This window comes from Melanerpes formicivorus, unplaced genomic scaffold, assembly GCF_026170545.1.
Source record: "Melanerpes formicivorus ecotype bairdi unplaced genomic scaffold, bMelFor1.0.p_v2 SCAF_18, whole genome shotgun sequence".
Classification (NCBI taxonomy): domain Eukaryota; kingdom Metazoa; phylum Chordata; class Aves; order Piciformes; family Picidae; genus Melanerpes; species Melanerpes formicivorus.
This window is the reverse complement of record NW_027142370.1, coordinates 2,627,811-2,649,424: the sequence shown is the minus strand read 5'-3', so window position 1 is coordinate 2,649,424 and position 21,614 is coordinate 2,627,811. Positions and strand designations below refer to the sequence as shown.

At 48.2% G+C, this 21,614-nt stretch overlaps 1 protein-coding gene across 2 annotated transcripts; it reads left to right on the top strand.

Annotated features, from left to right (window-relative positions):
• The first annotated feature begins 368 nt into the window (after window positions 1-368).
• On the top strand, window positions 369-20,728 carry LGI2 (leucine rich repeat LGI family member 2). Of its 2 annotated transcripts, XM_068149317.1 has the most exons (9): window positions 369-665; window positions 1,603-1,961; window positions 2,669-2,740; window positions 5,552-5,623; window positions 8,825-8,896; window positions 9,445-9,516; window positions 10,649-10,818; window positions 15,843-16,007; window positions 16,597-20,728. In XM_068149317.1, exons 3-9 carry the CDS (start codon window positions 2,709-2,711, stop codon window positions 17,412-17,414), a joined length of 1,401 nt encoding a protein of 466 aa, XP_068005418.1. In that variant the 5' UTR covers window positions 369-665; window positions 1,603-1,961; window positions 2,669-2,708; the 3' UTR covers window positions 17,415-20,728. The 2 variants fall into 2 exon arrangements, with proteins under 2 accessions (XP_068005418.1, XP_068005417.1); XM_068149316.1 differs by lacking the exons at window positions 369-665; window positions 1,603-1,961 and adding an exon at window positions 2,378-2,565.
• Window positions 20,729-21,614: the final 886 nt, after the last annotated feature.

The window sequence follows — 21,614 nt, the reverse complement described above, 5'->3', positions numbered from 1 at the left end:
TTCAGAAGTCAAAAGCAGAGGACATTTGGTCCTGACCAAGCAGACTAACCATTTGCTATGAAAGCTGGGGAATGTTCAAGGTCATAGCAATGTAGACTGCATGTTGCAGTACATCTCCCCTTAGCAGTTGGAGCCCAGAAAGGTCACATCAGCCATGAGTGAAGAAAGAAAGGGAAACACTCAGCAAGATGAATATTGCTCAGAGCATTAATTTTCCCCATACCTTCTCCACAGCAGGGTCACAAGCAATTAAGAGTCCTCATAGTGGGAACACTCCCACTGACATACTTTCCTCTCACCCACAATTTTGCTCAGATTTCTTACTTGGGGCAGGTGGTTGGTCAGGATCCAACAACGCTCAGGTTTTTCTTTGCAAAATAACCTAGAAATTAAATCTTCTCAGGGAAAGAAAAAAAAAAGAAAGGAAAAGAAAGGGGTTGAAGTGTTCTCTTTTATACTTCTCATTTTGTAGGAGGGGAGCTGATCAGCAGCTTTCTGTCCACTCCTCTCCAGCTCCAGGAGAAAGCACAACGGAAGCGTTTCTGTTAATATTTGCTCAACAAAGCAGAGGTTTATGAAAAAGAGGCTGAGAAGCAAAGGCAAGAACGTGCAAGAACTACTCTTCCTGGTCCTGAAGGAGCAGAACTGACAACTCCCACACCAGGGTATTTATTTTAAATATTTATGTGCTGTGAACGCTGCTCTGAGTCTATTTCTCTTTGCAGTTCAAGATAAATATCCCAGATTTTGGGAAGAGAAAGAGCCGTGGTGTTAGCAGAACTGACAGTGATAACGTAATGCATCAAAGTGACAATACATCAAGCCTGAGTGATACTCAGCTGAGAATCAGGACCTTCTCCATTTCATGTCCCCATGGAGGATCACACTCAGGGCTCTACACCCCTGTGCTGGGTGCAGGTGGTGTCCCTGGGTGGGGGGTCTGTGTGTTCCCCTGCACACTCAGTGTGCAGTGGCTGGCTGAAGCCCTGGCACATCCCTTGCACCTCACGTATCTGCTCAGCCGCTTGTGTCGTGCCCACTGGCATGCTGCCTGAGTGCTGCTGTGCTGGTGTTACCCATCTGAAATGCCATTTTATCAGGGGCTATCTGATAGCACAATCACTCATATGCAGCTGACTGCATTTATTTGTGGCATGACTTAAATGGATGTACCTGCAAGCCTACATAAAAAATCACCTGAGCCTGTGAACTGGAATTTGAAGGCAAGCAACAGGATGCACGTTTCTGGGTTATTCCTTGGGTTTTGGTGCTCTATTTCAGCACCTATTTTCTTCTCAAAGAAGAGAGAGGGCTTGGCTGCAGAGGGACTTTTCATGAGGGTGTCTACAGGCAGAACAAGGGGCAATGGGTTGAAGCTGAGGGAGGACAGGGTTAGACTGGAGATGAGGAAGAAGTTCTTCAGTAGGAGGGTGGTGAAACTCTGGAGTAGGTTGCCCAGGGAGGCTGTGGATGCCTCCTCCATGGGGAGGTTCAAGGCCTTGTGACCCCTCAGCTTTTTACTGAATAAGATGTATATGGAATAGAATGGAATCCCTTGTTGGCCTGTTTAGGGTCACCTGTCCTGTCTGCTCTTCCCTGCAGGTGTTACCTTCTAATCTACTGCACCCCAGCACAGCACATAAGATGTATCAGTGACCTTGGTCTCCATAGGAGCAAATCGAAGCTAGAGCCTTTCTGCACACCAACCCTTATCAGTGACTATACACATTGAGTGTTCCCTCTGCTGGAACCAGCCACTGGTGGTACCAACCTGCCCTGAACTTCAGAAAGTGCCTCCCCTGAGCAGAGACTGAGCTGAGAAGTCAAATGCCTGCACAGGATTACTTCTGGTCCAGATTAAACCAGGAAAGGAGCCCATGAGTGCAGACAGTACTCGAGGTGGGGCTGGACCAGCGCAGGGCAGAGTGGGACAATCACTTCGCTCCCAATCACTCCAGGAGGTAGTTGGCCTTTGGGGAAATCAGGGCACACTGGTGACTCATACTCAACTTGCCATTAACCCGAACCCCTGAATCTCTTTCTGCGGGGCTACTTTCCAGCCTCTTGTCCCCCAGTGTCTGAACACAACCAGGATCACCCCACGCCGGGTGAATTCGGCCCCCCGGAGCCGAGCAATTCTTCTGACCACCAATCCCCCTTTTTTGTTTTGAGGACTCCTCACGACCCCCCAAGAAATGAAATAATTCCCATGCCAGCATCACTCGGGAGCCGGGAGCGGAGTCCCCACGGGTGGCGGAGCGCCGGGATAGACCCCGCCGTCTTGCACCGCCCCTCCGGCAGCGGCGGCGGGACCCACCCCGGGGCGGCGCCGCGCTGATGTCAGGGCGCGGGAGCGGCGGCGGGGAACGGTGCCGGTATGGCGGTGCCGCTGCGGCTGGGGGCTCTCCGCACCGCCGTGCTGCTGCTGCTGCTGCCGCTCCCGCCACCCGCCGCCCCGCGGAGGCCGCCGCGCTGCGGGCCGCCCTGCAGCTGCTGGCGAGAGTCGGCGCTGTGCGTGGGGGCGGCGGGGGCCCCGCGCAGCCTGCCCGCCGGCCTGGGCTCCTTGTGAGTGCGGGGGGCGACGCGGGGCTGGGAGGGTCGGGGACGAAGAGGGTTGGGGGGCGGATGCGGGGCGGACCCGCCTGACTGCCGGCTGCTCTTTTCGCAGGAGCCTGGTGAACGGGACGTTCTCCGAAGTGAAGGACAGGATGTTCTCCCACCTGCCCTCCCTGCAGCTGCTGTGAGTATGGCACTGGAAACCGCACGGCCAGCGACAGCACTTTGCCGCTTCCTCCCAAAAAGGGTTCGGGGTGCCCCTGAAGAAAGGGAGGTCCCAGGTGACCCCAGTCTGTGCAGCCCCACCGCTGCAGCTGCTGTTTCATAACGAGGGATGCCTTCTCCGCTTGTAAACTACTCCATAAAACGAGCAGGTAGCTGCTGAAGGAGGACAGAATGTTTCCCGATGCCCCAAGCTCCTTTTCTTTGGTTAATTTCAGCTTTGATAAGTTTTCCCCTCTGCAGTCGTGTGGTGGCTCCCACTGGTGCTCATTTCGTGCCCTAGAGTCTCACGCTGGCTTCGGGACGTTGCGGGCGAGTGGAGGCTGCTGGGACGCGCCTGGGAGGAACAGCTTCTGTGTGTGAAGTGCTGCTGCTGCTGTCTGCAGCATGATGCTGTGCTTCAGCATCCGGCATGGAGGGTGGCCCCTCGACTGCCTTTTGACCTGATGGACCTCTAGGTGGGATGGTCCTCTGTGCCAAGGGACAAGTGACCCAGTGCTCTACAGCCCTGCTGCCAGCCTCACCTGGGGCAAGCCAGTTGGCTGTGCCTGTCTGGCAGTCAGGTGTGGCTGCAGCTGCTGTCACATACCCAAACTTGCATTCATTGAGCTGTCCTGGGGGGCAGGCAACTGCCCTGGGGAAGCCAGAAGCTTGCTTCTCAGGTGGCCAGCAGAGAAGCCATGCTGCTGCCTGTGCCCTGTGCAGCCTGCCTGTAGCACCTGATACTGAGCAGCCCCTCCACATCTCCCTGATGAGGATGGGGTTACCCCCAGAGCAAAGGCACTCTGCAAAGGAAAATTTGGCAGAAAGATGCAAGGTGTGCCAGAAACCCAGGCTGAGTGCTCACCACAGAGCTAGGCAGTACAACTGGTCTTAGCAAGAAGTCCCTAAAGGCACCTGGTCACCCTCCTCTCCTCAGGCATCCCCTCCTCATTCTCAGAGGCCTGACTCACCATTTGGGGGAGTCAGCACCCCATGGAAAACACTGGGGAAAAGTGGACAAAGCAAGGGGGGAGGCTTTCACATTCTTTAGTGTGGCAGCAGTCCCAAACCCATGTTTTTGCAGGACTTGGGGGCCAGCACAGGGGCTTGGGTAGAGGGCAGGGGGATTTTGCCCACCTGTGAATGGGAGCAAAGAGCAGACTCATGTCATCTGGGAAAGAAAGGGATGAATCCAAGGGTAGATTGAGAGAAACTGGGGGGGAGAAATGGAGATGAGGGGAACCTGGCTTGTTTTGGATGGTGCTACTGGGAAGAGGGATGAAGAGCAGATGAAGGTTACCCCTTTTCCCTAGCTGTAATAGATTCCCAGATGGAAATCCACACACTGGGGTGGTGGGGCAGAGGTCAGTTGTTGAGAAAGTCAGAAGTTGCTCATGGCACGTTACGCAGCAGATCAGATGTGGGAGCAAGAGCAGTTTGCTGTCACCACCACCACCTTGGGCCCTGGCAAATTCTGTTGGTTACTGTAATTTGTGAGTCTGCCCTTCAGACATGAGAAAAAGGCATGATTAAATGACAAAAGAGAGACATGCATAATTAAGCACTTGGCTACCTCAGGACTATATCTGCTGTGGCAGTGGCCATGGCACAGCAGTAACACAAGGATTAGTGTTTTTTGATGGTGGTCTGCACCTCTGTCAGATTTGTTTGGGGTAATTTAAGGAGCATTTGTCTGATATTAGCATAATACCAGAGGATCACAGGGTAAGTTTGCATTTCACTTTCATTAGTCTTCCAAATTAATTTCCGTAAAGTGCCTAAAACAATACAGAAAGGATTACTGAGTTACTCTAACAAAGTGATTGGTGCAGATATCCTCACTTGTAGCAGAAAATTCTGAGATTTCCCCCCGAATTCTTTCTTTTGAATGATGTTTCTGGACTCAGGAAGAAGTTTTGCTGGTTTTGTAAAAGGAGATTGCTCTCTGTGCCTTTGAACATCAGCCCTGGGGACTGCTATGCTTTGATACAGCAGAGAAAGAATTTTGCTGGCAAAGCCTTTCCCTAGCAGCCTTCTCCCTGCTTGCCTTGTCCTGGCTCAGGTGACAACTGCTCCAGTACAGCTCTAATGCACTTTGTCCCTAAGGTTCTCGTGGGAGGGCAAAGCAGTGCCTGGAGCAGGCAGCACCACTGCTCTTCCTCGCTGCCTGTGGACACAGAGTTTTGCTTTGCAAGGGCAGCCGGACTGTCTCTGGTGGTTTGGGCACATCTACCTTTCCAGCCGATGAGCTGTGTGCCCTTCTTGCACACCAGGGGCTGTAGCTGGTTTGCAGGTCAGGCTCGGAGCACCCCCCTGGGGGCACAGCGTGAGGGAGCAGGGATCCACCCAGGCTACTCAGCTGTGAGCTGATGCTTGTACAGAAGGGCTCACTCCTTGCTGGTTGCTCAGGAGTGCTGTGGAGATGGTTTCTGGAAAGTGTTTTGTATGGCTGGAGGGGTGTTGGACACCTGGGGTCCAGAGTCAGCAGACCTAACCTTGTCCTGCTCAGGGGGCAGAGGAGCAGGTTGGTTGTGAGCAAGGTGAATGGCGCAGCGGACGCTTTTCCTGGCGAGCAGTGAATGTTAACGAGCAGCACATTATGCCTTGGAGGCTGGGTGGTTTTTTTCCTTTTTAATAGACCATTCCACGATATTTTATGTGTGCTGCATTGGTGGGGCAATATGGGCTTGAGTCAGTAAGATTAGTTTGGTCACGGGCAATAAACACAATGGGCACAATCCAGCGTGTCAGGGTTTAATGTGCTTTCCTAATGCCTGCTCTTCATTTTCAGCTTGCTGAACTCCAACTCCTTCACTGTTATTCGAGATGATGCCTTTGCTGGTCTGTTCCACCTAGAGTACCTGTAAGTTTGGTATTTCATGTCTTCCCCTGTCCTTTCTCAAGCAAGATGTTTTGATCAGTTGCCAAGGCTCCTGCCGTGGAGTCATAGTCTTTGCTGCGATCCCCAGGAGCAGGGGAGAGGAAGGATTTATGTTCCCCTCCTGTGCAAGTGTCCTTTGTGATGGCTCACCATTTTTCAGAGGTTGTTGCAGTGGAGTTTTAAAATCTGCTGTGAATGCAGGGTGGCTGTGTGCAATTACAGTGCACCAAAAAAGCACTGCTGAGCAAGAGCTTATCCTGCCTTTCCAGAACAGTGCCATCCCTGAAGGGTTTGAACCTCAGGAAAGGCTTGGGAAAGGCTCTCCTGGCCTGCTGGCAGCCTGAAGAGGAGGTGCAGAGTATCTGTGTGCTGCCCAGACCAACCTTGACAACCAAACTGCTTCTCTTCCCTTAGGTTTTCCTCTCCAATTTCATCTTTGTTCTGATATCCCACATAATGCCTGTGGCATTTATGTCTGTGTGAATATATCAACAGTATCTCATGTAATACAAAATGTGGTCATTATCTAGAGTATTATTTACATTTATTTGACTTTCTTTTGCTTAGTTCACTTCCTTACTGCTTTTTACATTACCTTCATGTCACAGACGTCTCTTTTTTAGGTCATTTTTTGTTGTTGTTGTTTTGTTAAAAAAATATATTAGTCCTAGTCGGAGGTTGTCCTCACTTCATCCTCCAGAGGACTGCCCTTTCTCTGTGCTACTGGACACGAGCTGCTATGGTTGAAACTCTGAATGTGATCTGAAAAAGGAAGAATTCATCTTTCCACCCACCTTGCTGTGCTGTAGAAAATATTTGGTAGCTGTGGAAAAAACATTTCTGTCTTTTGCTGAAGGAAGACCAATGCTCACAAAACTGATTGCTGCTAAAGCCTTGCAGGCAGTGGGTACTGAGGTGGCCTGCACTCAGGGCTAATGTCTGCTACATGCAGAGCAGCCAACGATGGAATTTGCAGACCAAGAAATAGAGCAGAACGGCAACTGGTACCTGCTGAAATCCAGGCCGGGGCTGCATCTGGATTTTTCAGCAGTAGGCAGCTGTCTAATCATTCTCTTCTCTGTGTGTCTACAGGAAACAATGTCATTTGCAGAATGTTTGCAAAAGGGAAGAAAACCTTTGTCTGTTGTTTCATGAATGGCTTGCTTTCAAGTGCTGGTGGGTCCAAAGTGGGGCTTGTCCCAGAAGTGTACCCAGTCACAGTGGTTGCATTGGTAAATGGAGCCAGACTCCCTGTCTGAAAGAGAAAAACCTATCCCTCTTCAGCTGGTAGGAGGGAAAATCTCTTTCCCTAGGTGCCAGCTGCAAACCAGGGAGCAGAGGCAAGGCTGGTAAAGCCTTCTGCTTTCAATTTTCTTTAGTAGCAGCTGAACAAGTGGTCTCTGTTAATGACTGTGGTCTCCCTCCCTGCCAAGTCCACAGAGCTCTTCCTCTTCCCGGCAAATCACACCTCTGCTGTTTGGGAACTGGGTCTGAGTGGCCCTTCTGTGGGGTTGTTTTTGGGCATGCAGCTGTAATACCATTACAGCTCAAGAGCTCAAGTCTCAGTTGCCAGGGATCAGACCTTATGGAGAATAAAAGCCCCACACTGACAAAAATGGCAAATTGGTTTGTGTTCAGACTCTCCAGATGCAGAGCAGCTGGAGAGCACCAGCAGCAGATACCTCTGCCTGCCTCCCTGTGTATCTGGCTGTGTCTTGCTGCACTTGCAGCGCTGGCAGTGGCATTCAGTGCACCCTTTCACTGTCTCCATGTCCAGAGTCTGAGTAAGACAGGCGTGATAAAGTTGAGAGATTTGCTGTTGATCAGAGTGGGGTTCCCAGGGCAGCATCCCTTTGAGGCTGGGCTGGGCGACTCAGGAACCTGGCCAGTTGCTGAGTCCCAGCCCAGATGTCCATCATCTCTCTGCAGTGTGCTCAGTGAGGCCATGTCTGCATGGCTGCTGAGGTGGGCTGTGGGTTGCTGCCAGGTGAGGGTGTCAGGAGGCAGTGGATCTCTGCTCTGCAGGTTGAATTCGTGTCCCCAGGCAGCCTTGTAACAGAGCACGGCTGACCCTCTGCTGACATCTCCTGTGCACACACAGCAGTTTCTTGCTTGCAGCCTTTGGCAGCAGTCAGGGTCACGATCACTTCACAGAGGATTTTGGCTGTGTCTAAGCTCTAAAACCAAGAGAACTTGTCATCTCCTACATCCATATTTTGACTCCCTCAAGAAGAAACCTTGGCTCAGCAGTTTTCCTCTGTTTCTCTGGAAGGCAAGCAAGGATGTGTAGGAGGAAGTGAGACACTTTTATCTCATAAAACCTTTTCTAAAGTCAGCATGCAGTTGTCTTCATTCAGGTACAGCAGCACCAGTAACACCTTGGCGGCCACCTGGCTGCAGTCACTTTGCAGGGCTGATGGCGTGTCTAGGGATGTGTCCTCCAGGGCCCAGGGGTCTAGATGCTCAAATATCAGCTCTTTCTCTGTATGCTGACGTGAGTCAGGAGCAGCAGCATGCTCCTGGAATCGATATGTGCTTGTCATTGTTTTCCCTGTGCACAGGGCCTTGGCTTCAGTGCAGCTGGACACCCTGCAGAGGAGGGGTCCTGGCTGCGGGGAGCAGCAAAAGGAGAAACGAGGCAGTGGTCTTGCCACTTGTGCAGACTTCAGAAACCTAGCAGTCTGCAGCTGCAGTTCACACCAGGGAAGGCACTGTACCTGCAGGCACAGGAGCTTCTGGTTGCAGTGTCCATCTGCAGCCTGGGCAGCCCTGGCACTGCTGTACTGCCCTATGGCTTTAAGATGCAGGCGATCTGTGAGGGGAAGGTGGCACTCCAGCTTCTAAAGTCCGTCTTAGAGGCCTCTCCTACACTGATCTCTTGCCTCACACAACACACCCCGAGAGTATTAACCAACAGGGGAATAATGATTTTTGCTTTGCTTGTTTTCTTCATCTTCTGCTGGAGATGTGTCATGCACTTCCCTTTGTGCTGCCCAGTTCCTGCATCATTCCTTATGATCCACCTGAGGAAAAGGGAACATGAGCAGCTCCACTGAGACTTCCCTGCCTTTAAGTCTGAAGGGGTGGCCCAGGAACCTGCTGAACTGGGAGAACCTAGGTGAAAGCACTGGTGATGCTATTAATGCTAATTAAAGTCTTTCATGTGTTTACTTTTCTGCCTAGATTCATTGAAGGAAATAAAATTGAAACCATTTCAAGGAATGCATTTCGTGGCCTTCGAGACCTCACTCACCTGTAAGTGATTTTAACATCTGGTGGAGTAACTTGTACTTGAGCAAAACACTTTGGGGGGGCTGCTGGTTTTCCTGCCACGCAGAAAGCCTCCCTTCCCTCCTGCTGTCAGTCACCTGCCTCCCACAAACCGAGAGATGGCCTTAGGAGCTTCCTCCTTGGGCAGCACCGTGGCAGGCTGTGCTGCCCATGCACACTTGCAGCTCGTGCTGGGCTGCATCTGAGACCCATGGATGCTGCACCAGTACCACCACCACACTGCATGCTCATGATGGACATCCCTGTTTGGTTTCAGCTTGCTCAGTGATTGCTCTGTGTGTTGCATTTGCACCTGGGCAATAAAAAAAGCTTTATGTGTTTTACTTCTGTGTAAGCTTGGAGCAATCTCCCTTCCTGAAGGAGAATAATTAACATGTGCCTCTTCTTCCTAACTGTTCACAGTGCCAGTGGCTGTACAGTGTTAGATAATTAACAGTCTGTGAGCCCAGCCTTAGTAAGAGCGAGCCAGACAAAAGACAGCAATAATACTAAGCTCTAACTTTCTTTTCTAGTTCTTTGGCCAATAACCACCTCAAAGCTCTGCCAAGGGATGTCTTCAGTGATTTAGATTCTTTAATTGAACTGTGAGTAATGAGACTCTTTCTATTGACCGCCTGCTTCTGTCCCCCCCTGAGCGTTCCGTTCCGGCTTTGTGTGGTGCTGTGTCTGATACCAGCACAGGAGAGAAACTTGGCATTTCGTTGTCCTAGCTTTCCTCACTCTAAAGTTGTTTATCTGGTAGACTCCTGTGACAGAACTGCTGTTTCTCAGCTCACTGTTGCTTCTCGTGCTGCTGTACATAGCTTGCATCCATGTACTTCTCTCTTCTGTAGCAAGTCAGTTTTATTTTGTAGGGAAGGGGAGAAAAAGAATTTTAAAGCTATGGTAACTCTGAACATTTTTTGTCTGGCTATTGTTGCATGTATGCCCTGAGATTATTTCAGTAAAAAGCACTCCTTTTAAAGAATAGCCTCTTGTTTTGTTTTGTTTTCTTTCTTTTTTCTTGGTTCTGTGCAGTTAGAGCACATTGCTGACTTGGTGTCAGTGTTCTCTTGTATAGCTGAGCTGCTAGTCAGCTTCCCCTGGTTTTGGTCCTGGCTCTTCCAAACAGCAGAGTATAATTGTAAGCCACAGAAATAGCCAGACGATCAAGGAAGAGGTACAGTGTGGAAATTGCACATACATTAGGAGGAGGAGGAGGTTCAATTGACTTCACATCAGCAGCAGCTCTAAGATGCAAGACTTCCATCTGTCCTTTATGTCAGACAGAAACAGTACCAACAAGGCCATTCTGTCAGGCAGAGGTACTGGAGTAGTTCAGTGGAGCAATGGGATTTATCTGTCAGTGTAGGTGGTGGGAAGGGAAGGGAAGGAGGCTCCCAGCAGATAACCAGACTGTCAGGATTTTAATAGATCAGTAATGAGAGTTACTTAAATCCATGAGGACTTCACACATGAACCCCAGTGCTCTGTTACTACATGGGAGCACATCTAAGCTGAAACTGTTTGGTTTTTCCCCAAGGACAGCACTCAGAGAAGAAGAGTCCACAATAAGAGAGCCCAAATAAAACTTAGGAAACTTCCCTTTCTCGGTTCAAACCCAATTCTAGGCTGCTCAGGTGGTTTTAAACTCAGCATGTCGAGGTGATAACAGTTCTGTAGTGTTCCTGTTGCTATCAACCTTTTCAAATATGTTTATTTCTGTGTGTTTTTTAGAGATTTAAGGGGAAATAAATTTGAGTGTGACTGCAAAGCCAAGTGGTTGTTTTTGTGGTTAAAGATGACAAATTCCACTGTTTCTGATGTCCTGTGTATTGGTCCAGCAGAATATCAGGATAAGAAGTTAAATGATGTGACAAGTTTTGATTATGAATGCACCACTACAGGTATTCAGAATGTATATTTCTTAGCACACTACAAATGGTTAACTATCAAGAAGTTTAGACTGTAGCCTTTTGCTTCTGTGAGCATGACCTGGGGGGGGAGGAAAGGGTTACATACACAGCACTTCCAAGTACTAGATCAAGCATAAAATGGGAAAGCTACACTTGGAAGCCAAAGTAAGTACTGATTTGTTTTGTTTGGATTAAGTGATAATGGGAGAAGAGCTCTGACAATTCATATGCCAAAAGACTTGATTATGACTCACCTTGTGACTTAATTTTCACCATGCTTTCTATTATCTGGAATAAGCCCACATAGCTATGGCAGAGGAGCTTCCCCAAACCTCTGTATTTCACAGAGGGCAATGAAAAGAAGTCCAAATGGTGTGGCTGGGTCTGTTATCTCTATTCACTAGGCCACAATTCAATAGCATCAAATGTTGCAGCAATACTGCCTGCAGTTCTTCATGAAACTCCCTTAAGCTGCAGAGAAATGTCCAATAATATTCTGACTACTGTCTTGTTTAGGATCTTGATTTTTGTTGTAGGTAATGTAAAGCATGCTGAAGGATGTGAAGAGAAACTTGCATGTGGTTATGCCTGTATTTTATGACCAAACAGCTGCAGTTACCTATCTTTAAATGTAGTCACATCATATAACTGAGAATATCAGCTGTGAGGTTTTGTTTCCCATCTTTCATCTGTATGGTGTCAGCACTCTGCCTTTTTTTCCATCCAGTAGTTTCAGAGGGTTCTGAGCTCTCATCTGTCATCAAGGCAGTCATCATCATTAAGAGACAGTAGAAAAGTGGCTTAGTAATAACTTAAAACAAAGTTGCAGACCGAGGTATGAAAGGCAATCAAAGGGCAGCTTGTAAAGGAACAGAGAATGAACTCAGAATTCAAGAACCTGTCAGGAGAACAGCAGAGGTAAAGCACAATTATCTGCTACATAAAAGGGTGTCAAAACCAGGAGAGCAGTGTAGCCTAGAATGGTACCAAAGCTGCATTCCTGTGCCTGCCAAATCACTGAGATGCAGCAGTACAAAGTGAAATCTGACTTTATTTCATTTCAGTCTGGTTTAACCAACACTCTGTGAGAATAGATCTTACCTCCCTGGTCCTCAGACCTGCACTGACCTACCTGTCCTGTGTCATCTCTTTGTACCTAGAAACCCAACTCTAAGAGTTGCTACAGACACAATTCATCCTTTATGTCAGTCCCTTTGTCTGCTGTAAGTGGAATCACACCAAGCATAAGTCTAAGTTCCCTTGCTGCAGGGCTTGCTGGGCAGCTGAGGTGTGGTGCACAGATTGCCCAGGTGAACCTTTGCTGAAATGCCATCAGAGAAGTGCTCTTGCAGCACAACATTTAGCTGTAATGCAGCCTTAAGGCAGGAAAGGACATTTTCAAAGCAGTTGTGCTCTGGCTGCTGTGAGGGCAGGCTGGGTGCTTGACCTTTCTGGCGTGGGGGTAGGCATCGGCAGGCTTCCCGGGGCTCTGGTGCACAGTGAAGTGCAGGGTACAGAAGATGTGGAGCTCTGGCAGCTTTACAAAGTGTCCAAGAGGGACAGTCTGTCTGCATGCAGAAATGACTCATGAGACAAAGCAGAGATGAGCAGAGGAGAAATACAAATGAGTTCAGAAATGTATCACCCTTGAGGCAGCATGGTGAGCCCTGTGTGGAGCTGCAGCTGCCCTGCTGGAGCTGTAACCCTCCCTTGGCCTCGGCAGTCTGTGGTGTGAGGCCACAGCTGCTTTTTCCTGCTCTGCCATTGCCCCAGATCCTAAGGAGTGTAAGTATTCCCATGTGCATTCCCTGAGGATTGATTAGTGACAAACTCAGGTCTGTCCCACATTCTGAAGAAAGCAACATGCCCTGTAGGTGTATCCTCCTTTGCTCCTTGGGGACAGGCAGTGCTCTGCCGACCTTTTGTTCATGTTAGTCTTTACTTTTGTATTTCCCTCAGACTTTCCATCATTTCCAGTCTCTGGTAGTCTGTGTTGAGCACAGCTGGATGTGGGCCATGGTAACAAAGCAGTTTGCTTGGTCAGATGTGCATCTGGGCATCTCCATCAATTCATTGCATCCACTGAAGTGCTACAATGATAACAGGAGGGGAGGTGGAGAGAGGAGCTGCTGAATTTAAGACAAAGCAAAACAAAAAGCCAAAGAACAAAGTGATCCTATTGCTTCTTCACAGAGAGGGATTCACAGTGTCAGTGATCTGCACTTTGAACTTTGTTTTTTGGTGATGGCATCTCCCTTCCATTTCTCATGGCTTGCATCGTGGAAGCAAGCTAAACCATTTCACTTTTTTCCCCCCCTTGTTTTTCTCCCACAGCAGTGTGTGAGGGGCTGTGCTGTGGCTGCAGCCATGGCCTGGGAATGTGTAACTTATCTACAGGAGACTGGAAAATGAGCATCATGCTCCCAGTTGCTGGAGGCAGGTGGTGTGTGTGCATGGGACTTGCTTTGCCCAGACCTGCAGGCAGGGATCATCTCACTGAGCTCCAGAGGCTTGGGTTCCCCTTTCTCTGCCTAGCTGGGACTGTCTTCTGGAGGTGCTCCTCTTTCCCTACTGGCTGGAAGGAAGGTAGTTTATAAATTCAGTTACCTGCTCCATACTCACTCTTGTGCTGGAGATCGCCTGTGCTGCCATGGGGGGAGAGAGGAAGGGCTGCAAACACACCCTGAGAGCACCCCCAGGGCCTGGGTAGCCTCACCTGATGCAGAAGTCTCCACTGTGAGGAAAAAGATGTGAGGAGAGGGGGACTGAATCCTAGGATGCAGTTTAGGAGCTGCTGCCCCAACAGACCATTGCTGCTTTGTGTTTTCAGAGTCCTCCAGCCTTCCCCTCATGCTTCCCTCTGCTCTGCCAGCATTGGCATTGCTGTGCCAAGCATGTGGATCTGCCTGTAAAACTGAATCAGGCCCTCCAGACCTAAATTTTTGGCACACCTGATGCGGCAGCAGACACTCTGGTGCTTCCAGCTGGTGCTAAACCCAGCACTTGCTGCTTTTTACTGATCAGAACTGATTTTGTTGCCTGTTTTCACTCCTCCAGTGGCATAAAGAGCCCCAACGCAGGCACAAGTGCAAATGGCTGTGTTAACTCTGAGTGGGCAGTGGGGTTTGTTTTGATTCACAGATTCCCTTGAAGTGTTTCTCAACTGTTGAGATTTCAAGAGATGTCTTTTTCAGCATCAGTTTGTGGTTGGGGTGTTTTGGGTTGGGGTTTTTGTTTGTTTGTTTGGGTTTTTTTGTCAAGTTTCTGAAACATTTTGATTTTTCTCTGCCTGTATCTGCTACTGTGCCATCCTTAGCTACCTTTCATGATTTATTGCTTACTTTTACTTCCTGCATTATTTGGTGTCAGTTTTCTCCAGTCCTTTTATTTTCCCAGTGACAACGAAGATAACTTTCTTGTTTTCCTACCAGCATTTATGAATCAAGCCCAAACTCTATTTATAATAGTCCCTGGGAGAATGGAGACTGTCATTCCTTTTGCAGCTGGAGAATCTGCTCTGTTTGTTTAATGGTAGTCATCTATCTTTATTCTCCAGAAGTGTAACTCCTCAAGGGCAAAGGCTTTCAAGCATGGAGAGGCAGAGAATTCTTCATTCAAAAACAATTATTTCATAATGCACCAAAATGAGGGACTTGAGTGAGGACTTAATTACCATTTCACCACAATCCCTGGATGCTCAGGGCCCTTCCAGTGCAGGAGTGCATGGGGAAGGCAGGCAGCAAGTGGAGCTTGGAACAGAGCAGTGCATGGCTCAGCAGAGGAACACCATCCTAGCAGAAGATGCATTTCCTTTCCTGTAGATCTATAGCCACAGATCACTTCAGCACAGGCCTCCTGCTGCCATCTAGACCCAGGTGCTGGCTTTTCTTTGTCAGCTCTGCTATACTGCATTCTTGCTCTGATAATAATGACCTTGTCCAGCTGTCAGGCCAGCTGTCAAGCCAAAGATCAAACTCAGACCCAAGTCATAGAATCATAAACCAATAGAATCATTTAGGTTGAAAAGACCCTCCAAGATCACCTAGTCCAACCTTTAACCTTACTCTACCAAGTCCACCACTAAGCCATATCCCCAAGGACATCATCTACACAGCTTTTAAACACCTCCAGGGATGGTGACTCAACCACCTCCCTGGGCAGCCTATTCCAATGCCTGACAACCCTTTCAGTGAAACTATTTTCCCTAATGTTCCCTCCCTTTGCCCAGTATCAGCTCTGTGCTGACTGCTGGCGTAGCCCAGGGTGAATTTTAGAGTCAAATCTACAAAGGCACTTAGATTTTGAGGAAAAACATCTTGACTTTCAGACCTACACTCCTAGTCTTCACAGGTTGCTCTAACTCCTCAGTCTTAGGGCCTAGGATGATTTTTCCACTGGATAGTAATGTGCAGGTTGGTTGTATTTTATGCCTAAACGACTTTACAATGCCCCATAAAGCGTTGTGTTAACTGAGGCTTTGATTACACCATTTTGTCTATGGCCTAGCCAAAATGGGGTTATCCCCAGGCAAACCTCAGATATCATTTCACTTTCTGCCTGGTTTAGCATAACACAAATTGCTAGTGATTAAATTTGCATGACTTAAGAAGTTATTTGACTTCAGCTGGAAGTTGCTGTCTCTCAGCTTGAAAGTGATTCTGGTAAAAGGCTGCTTCACTTGACGGGAAAGCAACGTCCAGCTGTGGGGAAAGAGACTTCTCTCTTGATAGCCTGGGCTCATTGATGCCAGCCAGCCTGGCTGGAAAATCTGAGTTCTGACACTATTTACCTATTTGATCTCTTTGGCAACTGTGTTTCCAGATGCCTAAAGCAGGAGATGCTTTCCCCCGTTGCTGCATGCCTGACGTGAGCACTGACACTTCCATGCTAGTCTTATGAAAAGCCCCAGACTGTTTCACTCCTTTGTTCAGTGTAAATTGCTATGCTCAGCCACCCTTTGCTGTGTGTTTCCAGCAAGGATTTGTATCCTAACTGCTGTACATCTGTGTTTCTAGATTTTGTTGTTCACCAGATCTTGCCCTACCAGTCGGTTTCAGTGGACACCTTCAACTCAAAGAATGATGTGTTCGTAGCCATCGCGCAGCCCAGCATGGAGAACTGCATGGTGCTGGAGTGGGATCACATTGAAATGAATTTCAGGAGTTATGACAATATCACAGGTATATGAATGCTGGGGTCCCAGTCCTTGAGGAATTGTTGATGTTTCCCCAGGATGAGATTCATAGGTGGAACCAGCTGATGGGTTTTGTCCTGAATCGCTGTTGGATCTGGCAGATGTGAATGTGTCGTGACTCTGTGGGGTAGTGCATCTTGGGAATACTCTGTTGGAACAAAGAGAGAAAGCAAAAGTCTGCTAGATAAAAATGAATGAGCAGTTTAGTTGCACACTTTGAGGGATGTGGTATTTCCAACATTTGAAGTTTCCCTCTCTGGAAATGGAGACCCTTCTGGATGTGTTCCTGTGTGATCCGCTCTAGGTGATGCTGCTCTGCAGCTGGTTTGGACTGGATGATCCTTCAAGGTCCCTTCTAATCCTTAACATTCTGTGATCTTTCCAGTTATTGGGGGGGGAGGGGGGGGGGAAGGCAGGAAAAGAAGGTCTGATGGTGTGCAGCAGAAAACAAAACGATGGGCTGGTGCAGATTTCAAGAGAAGCAGGAGTGCCTTGGTGACCTCTCTGTGGTTTAAGGGGTGCTTTGTACTGTGCTAATAGATCTGCTTGTTTTTTCTCCTGCCTTTGGGCAATAGGTCAGTCCATAGTGGGATGCAAAGCCATTCTTGTTGGTGAGCAAGTCTTTGTGGTGGTGGCACAGCTCTTTGGTGGCTCACACATTTACAAGTACGATGAAAGCTGGACAAAGTTTGTCAAATTCCAGGATATCGAAGTGTCTCGCATCTCCAAGCCAAATGATATAGAGCTCTTTGAGATAGACAGCGAGATGTTCTTTGTCATAGCAGATAGCTCTAAAGCAGGCTTGTCAACAGTGTACAAGTGGAATAACAAAGGATTTTACTCCTACCAGTCCCTTCATGAGTGGTTCAGGGACACAGATGCTGAGTTTCTCGACATAGATGGGAAATCACATTTAATCCTCTCTAGCCGTTCCCAAGTTCCCATCATACTCCAGTGGAACAAAGCTTCCAAAAAGTTCGTCCCCCACAGTGAAATCCCCAACATGGAAGATGTCTTGGCTGTGAAGAGTTTCAGGATGCAAGACAGCCTGTACCTCACGCTCACAAGGTTCATCGGCGACTCCAGGGTGATGCAGTGGAACAGCAAGCAGTTTGTGGAGATACAGGCTCTGCCGTCCCGGGGAGCCATGACACTGCAGCCCTTCTCCTTCAAGAACAATCACTACCTAGCCTTGGGGAGTGACTATACATTCTCCCAGATTTACCAGTGGGATGATGAGAAGAAGATCTTCAGGTTATTCAAAGAGATCTACGTCCAAGCCCCCCGGTCGTTCACAGCCGTGTCGACCGACCGGCGAGATTTCTTCTTCGCCTCTAGTTTTAAAGGAAACACTCAAATATTTGAGCACATCATCATTGACCTGAGTTTGTGAGCAGCTGCCGGGGTGAAATTCCTGCAGAGTGACATTTATACAGGAACAGAACAACAAAAGAGACCTTTCCAAAGGCAGGGTTGCACCTATGGAGTATGCTGACATTTTCTGAACTTCTCAGACTTGCATATTAATCAGGGATTGCATTTATTTGGTTGCTGCATGACCATGGCCCTTTTATCCTTTCTTTTTCTTCAAAGATGCTTTGCAGTGGTTGAGAGGAGAATGCAGTGCAACAGGGTTAATGTTGACATCCAAGAGAGTGATCTCAGTTTCACCCAGAAAACCACCTCAAGCTGAACACCTCATCGAGCAAGTGAGGAGTAAGCCAGAGAAAGCACAGACATGCTCTTGGCTTTTTAATGTGTTAGCAATGAATTTAAGGCTAAAGGGCAGTGCCAGTGCTTCATGGTTGCTGATGAACTGCAGAAGCAAACAGGGATGTTCCAGAAGAACACATTGCTTTGGTTTCTTGAGGTCTGTCTTCAGAATCTTTGGGGTTTAGAGTAAGTCTGAGGAATGGTTATTTAATTCATTGTAGATGAAAGGGAAAGTAAAAACAACACCAACCACCAACCAATGATTGCTGCTTTTCTTCTGTTATTCATTATTGCAGCAACAAATGGTGCACAGCAATTCGTAGCCCAGCCCCTAGCAACTGGGGAGCCAGGAAAGGAGGAGTATGGAACTTTTGGAATGTGGGATCTGAACAGGTTAGCAGAGACAGAGAATAACAGAGGTCTGATTCTGCCACGGATGAATCGACTCCAAATTGCATCCACTCTCTGTTTTAACAGCTGTTCCAGAAATCCACCTCATTTTGCTGTAATTCTTGCTTTTCCTGATGATCCCAGTGGATTCTGGGGCATTTTAACAAGAAAACCTGCTTGATTCTATGATCTCTCATTCCAGAAGGCACAGCTTAAGCTTAGCCTGAAACACACATCCACAGTGCTGTACTCTGTGCTCATCTGTATGCAATGAGATGATTTATTTCCCCCCCAGCACAGTGCACAAGCAATAAATTCAGGTTTGGGTCATCACAAACTGTATTTGGGGAATTCTCCTTCTGCCTGAGGTCTGACTGTGACTTTGGTATCACTGAGTCTTTGGAAACCAAGGCAGCTGGAGCTGTTGCAAGCTAGAGCTAACCCTGACTCCAAGAAGGGCTTCCTCTTGGTGGCTCCAGGCTTTTGCCAGGTTGCCAGTCCACTGAAGGTTAAACAGGAGGATGTGAACAGACCATGCCACATGGGTGTTTTGAGTGGCTACAGACTAAGGCATCCTAAATAAGGCAGTCATGGCACACACAGCCTTTATCAGGCAACAGCAAGGGACTGTTCTCCTGGAAAGGCTTCCCCAACACAACTGTCTGAGAGCCTGTGTTTGTTGACTTACAGATTGTGTCCTCAGGTTTTCATGCCATGAAGCACTCCAGGTGGCATTATCATGTCTTGCTGCCACCCTGCTGCCTTAGCTAATAGGCAGGCTCTGCATAAAGCAGGGAGAGCTAAGGAAAATGTCCTTATTCCTTCATCCTCAGGGCTAGCTTGATGTCTCTGTGCTGAGTGAGCCTCATGTTTTTGCCCTGGACATGTGAAGCATGGGCTGTTACCATAAATAGAGAGGGTCTCCTGGGCTTTCCAATATCCAAGATGTGAAGAGTGCTGCAGATAAGATTTGTCCACAAGGACTCCCATGAGGAGTCCACCTACCAGTGACCTGGCATATTACAGCCTTCCCCAACTTTTACCTCACTGCTATGAAATAAAGTTATTACTTACTAGCCTTCAGAGACAGAATTCACTGTGTTCTGGTTTTAAGTCACATGTCAGTTTCCCCCCTGCTTTTATTTTTAATTACTTTGTCAACTTATCCCATCCATCTCTCTGAAGTACTGCATTGCTTATGTGGCTTAGTGGTGGACTTGGTAGAGTAGAGTCAATGGTTGGACTCAATGATCTTGAAGGTCTTTTCCAAGCCTAGATGACTGTATGATTCTATGCTGCCCTTTGACTCCCACTGTGGTGTGAGTCCTGCTGGTTCAACCAGAGCAGTAGATGCTAAATAACTCTCTGCAGTGGGTTTTAGCAACACCTCTCCTAGGATTCAGCCAACAGATCCAAGGAATTAAAGAGATGATTCATATATCTGCCAGTGAATGCAATTGCTTTCCATGTTCCCAGTTTACTTGTTAGGGGGCTATGGCTGGCAAGTGATGTTTCCTTAAGCTGTGTTATGGGAAGGCATTTTTATTGCTTTTCTGTGGAGAGTGCATGTTTAAATGGAGTCAGATATTCTGATGAGGAGGGGCAGTTCTGCATGTGCCAGCACTTTCTTTTAGGGCTCACTGTGAGTACTGTTCACTCAGCAAGGGGCATCAGGCAGAGCTAAAAGCTAGTTTAGAGAAATTGGATCTTGGCTTTTTTCACTTGAAGGGAAGCAAGAGGATGGTGGGGAAGGGCTTGTGTATCGAGTAGCAGGAGACTGTATGTTTCAAGAGCCACGGGGACTTTGGGTCTTGGCTATCACATTGAATTAAATTAAAATGGTCTCTGCAGAGACAGGCTTAATAAAGAGGATGAAGTTATCCATGGGAGTCTAGCTCATTCCGAGGGGACCAGAAGAAGATGACAGTGAGGGAAATGAATTCAGCAGGCAGGCTGCCACTTCTGCTGAGTACCTGCACTGGCTGATCAGGATGCTTAGCTCAACATGCCTCCCAACTTCAGGAGCAGCCTGGAGTCAGACACCAATTCACCTGTCCTGCTGAGTTAGCGGACAGGAGGTCAAAGCAGCTAAGAGGCAGGGCAAAACCACCAGCTGACGAAGAGGAGGCTATGGTTTCACAGGGTTAAACAAACACAGAATCTTCCAAAGAGCCTTGTTCTGCTGTTCCTGCTCTGAAGGGAAAGCTGCAGGCTGCAGCTGTAACAGAAATCACTAAGGTACACTTTCTGCCTTTCCAAAAGCAGCTAACACTTTTGTCTCCAGGGCCTGTGTTCTGTGCCAGAAATTGTTTGGAACAGTAAATAAACTATGCATATCCCTCACTTATTGCAAGTGTTAGGCCATCAGGACAGTGAGAGAGCAGAACAGAACATGCCACCTGGTAATTCTGAATGCATTCTGAACACACACGACTATGGAAAGAGCAATAGTTTCTATAAGCATAGATTGAATACAATGTGCTAGCTGCAGGGAGAGCGTTTTCAGGCTGTATACACACAGAGCTGCTTTCAGTAAGGAGGAGCCGATGCAATCTGTGCTGCTGACACTTGTATGTAGGCTTTCAGTGAATAAAATGTAGCTAACGAGACTGATAACGGTGTGATGTCTGTGTGAAAATACCCACGCTGGGAAAAGCCACGCTGCCGGAGGGGTGGGCAAGGTGGGCAAACGGGTCTTTGTCCAGTTATGGCTGGTTTTGGCCTTTGAAACCACTGAGGGAGCCGTGCTCAGCTCAGTTAAGCTCAGCGCCTGTGCCCGAGGTGCGGCGACCGCCAAGGTTGGGTTCCCTTCACTCTTTCCTTACACTCCATCTAGTGTTCACAAGTGGTAATGCAGCTGGGACTGCCAGCTCTGGTTCCTCCCAAACTCGGTCCTGCCTTCCTTCCTTCCTTACCACAAACCCGAGAGATCTGGCGTTTCAAAACCATTTTCAAAAGATACTTCAGGACAAGAGGCAATGGATATAAACTCCAGCACAGGAAGTTCCACCTCAACATGAGGAGAAACTTCTTCACTGAGGGTCACAGAGCACTGGAACAGGCTGCCCAGAGAGGTTGTGGAGTCTCCTCTGGAGATTTTCAATCCCTGTCTGGATGTGTTCCTGTGCGACCTGTGCCGGATTCTATGGTCCTGCTCTGGCAGGGAGGTTGGTCTTGATGATCTCCAGAGGTCCCTTACAGCCCCTAACATCCTGTGATACTTAAGGTGCTTTCCTACATGTGGAGTAGCTAGGAATCAAGCCCTAAAATGATGCCCCAGACTTTCATCTCTCTGCTGTGGGGTCTCTTAAGATTTCTTACATTTTACTGAATCGTTGGCATTCACTCTGAAACTGCAAAGAATGAATATGAAACTATCCACAGCGAATGCATTTCATTTAAAGCAATCCTCGAGCAGGATCCACTGATCTTGCTACTCACTAACACAGGGAACAATTCCTTTTGTTTCCTCTTCTTTCTTCAGAAAGGG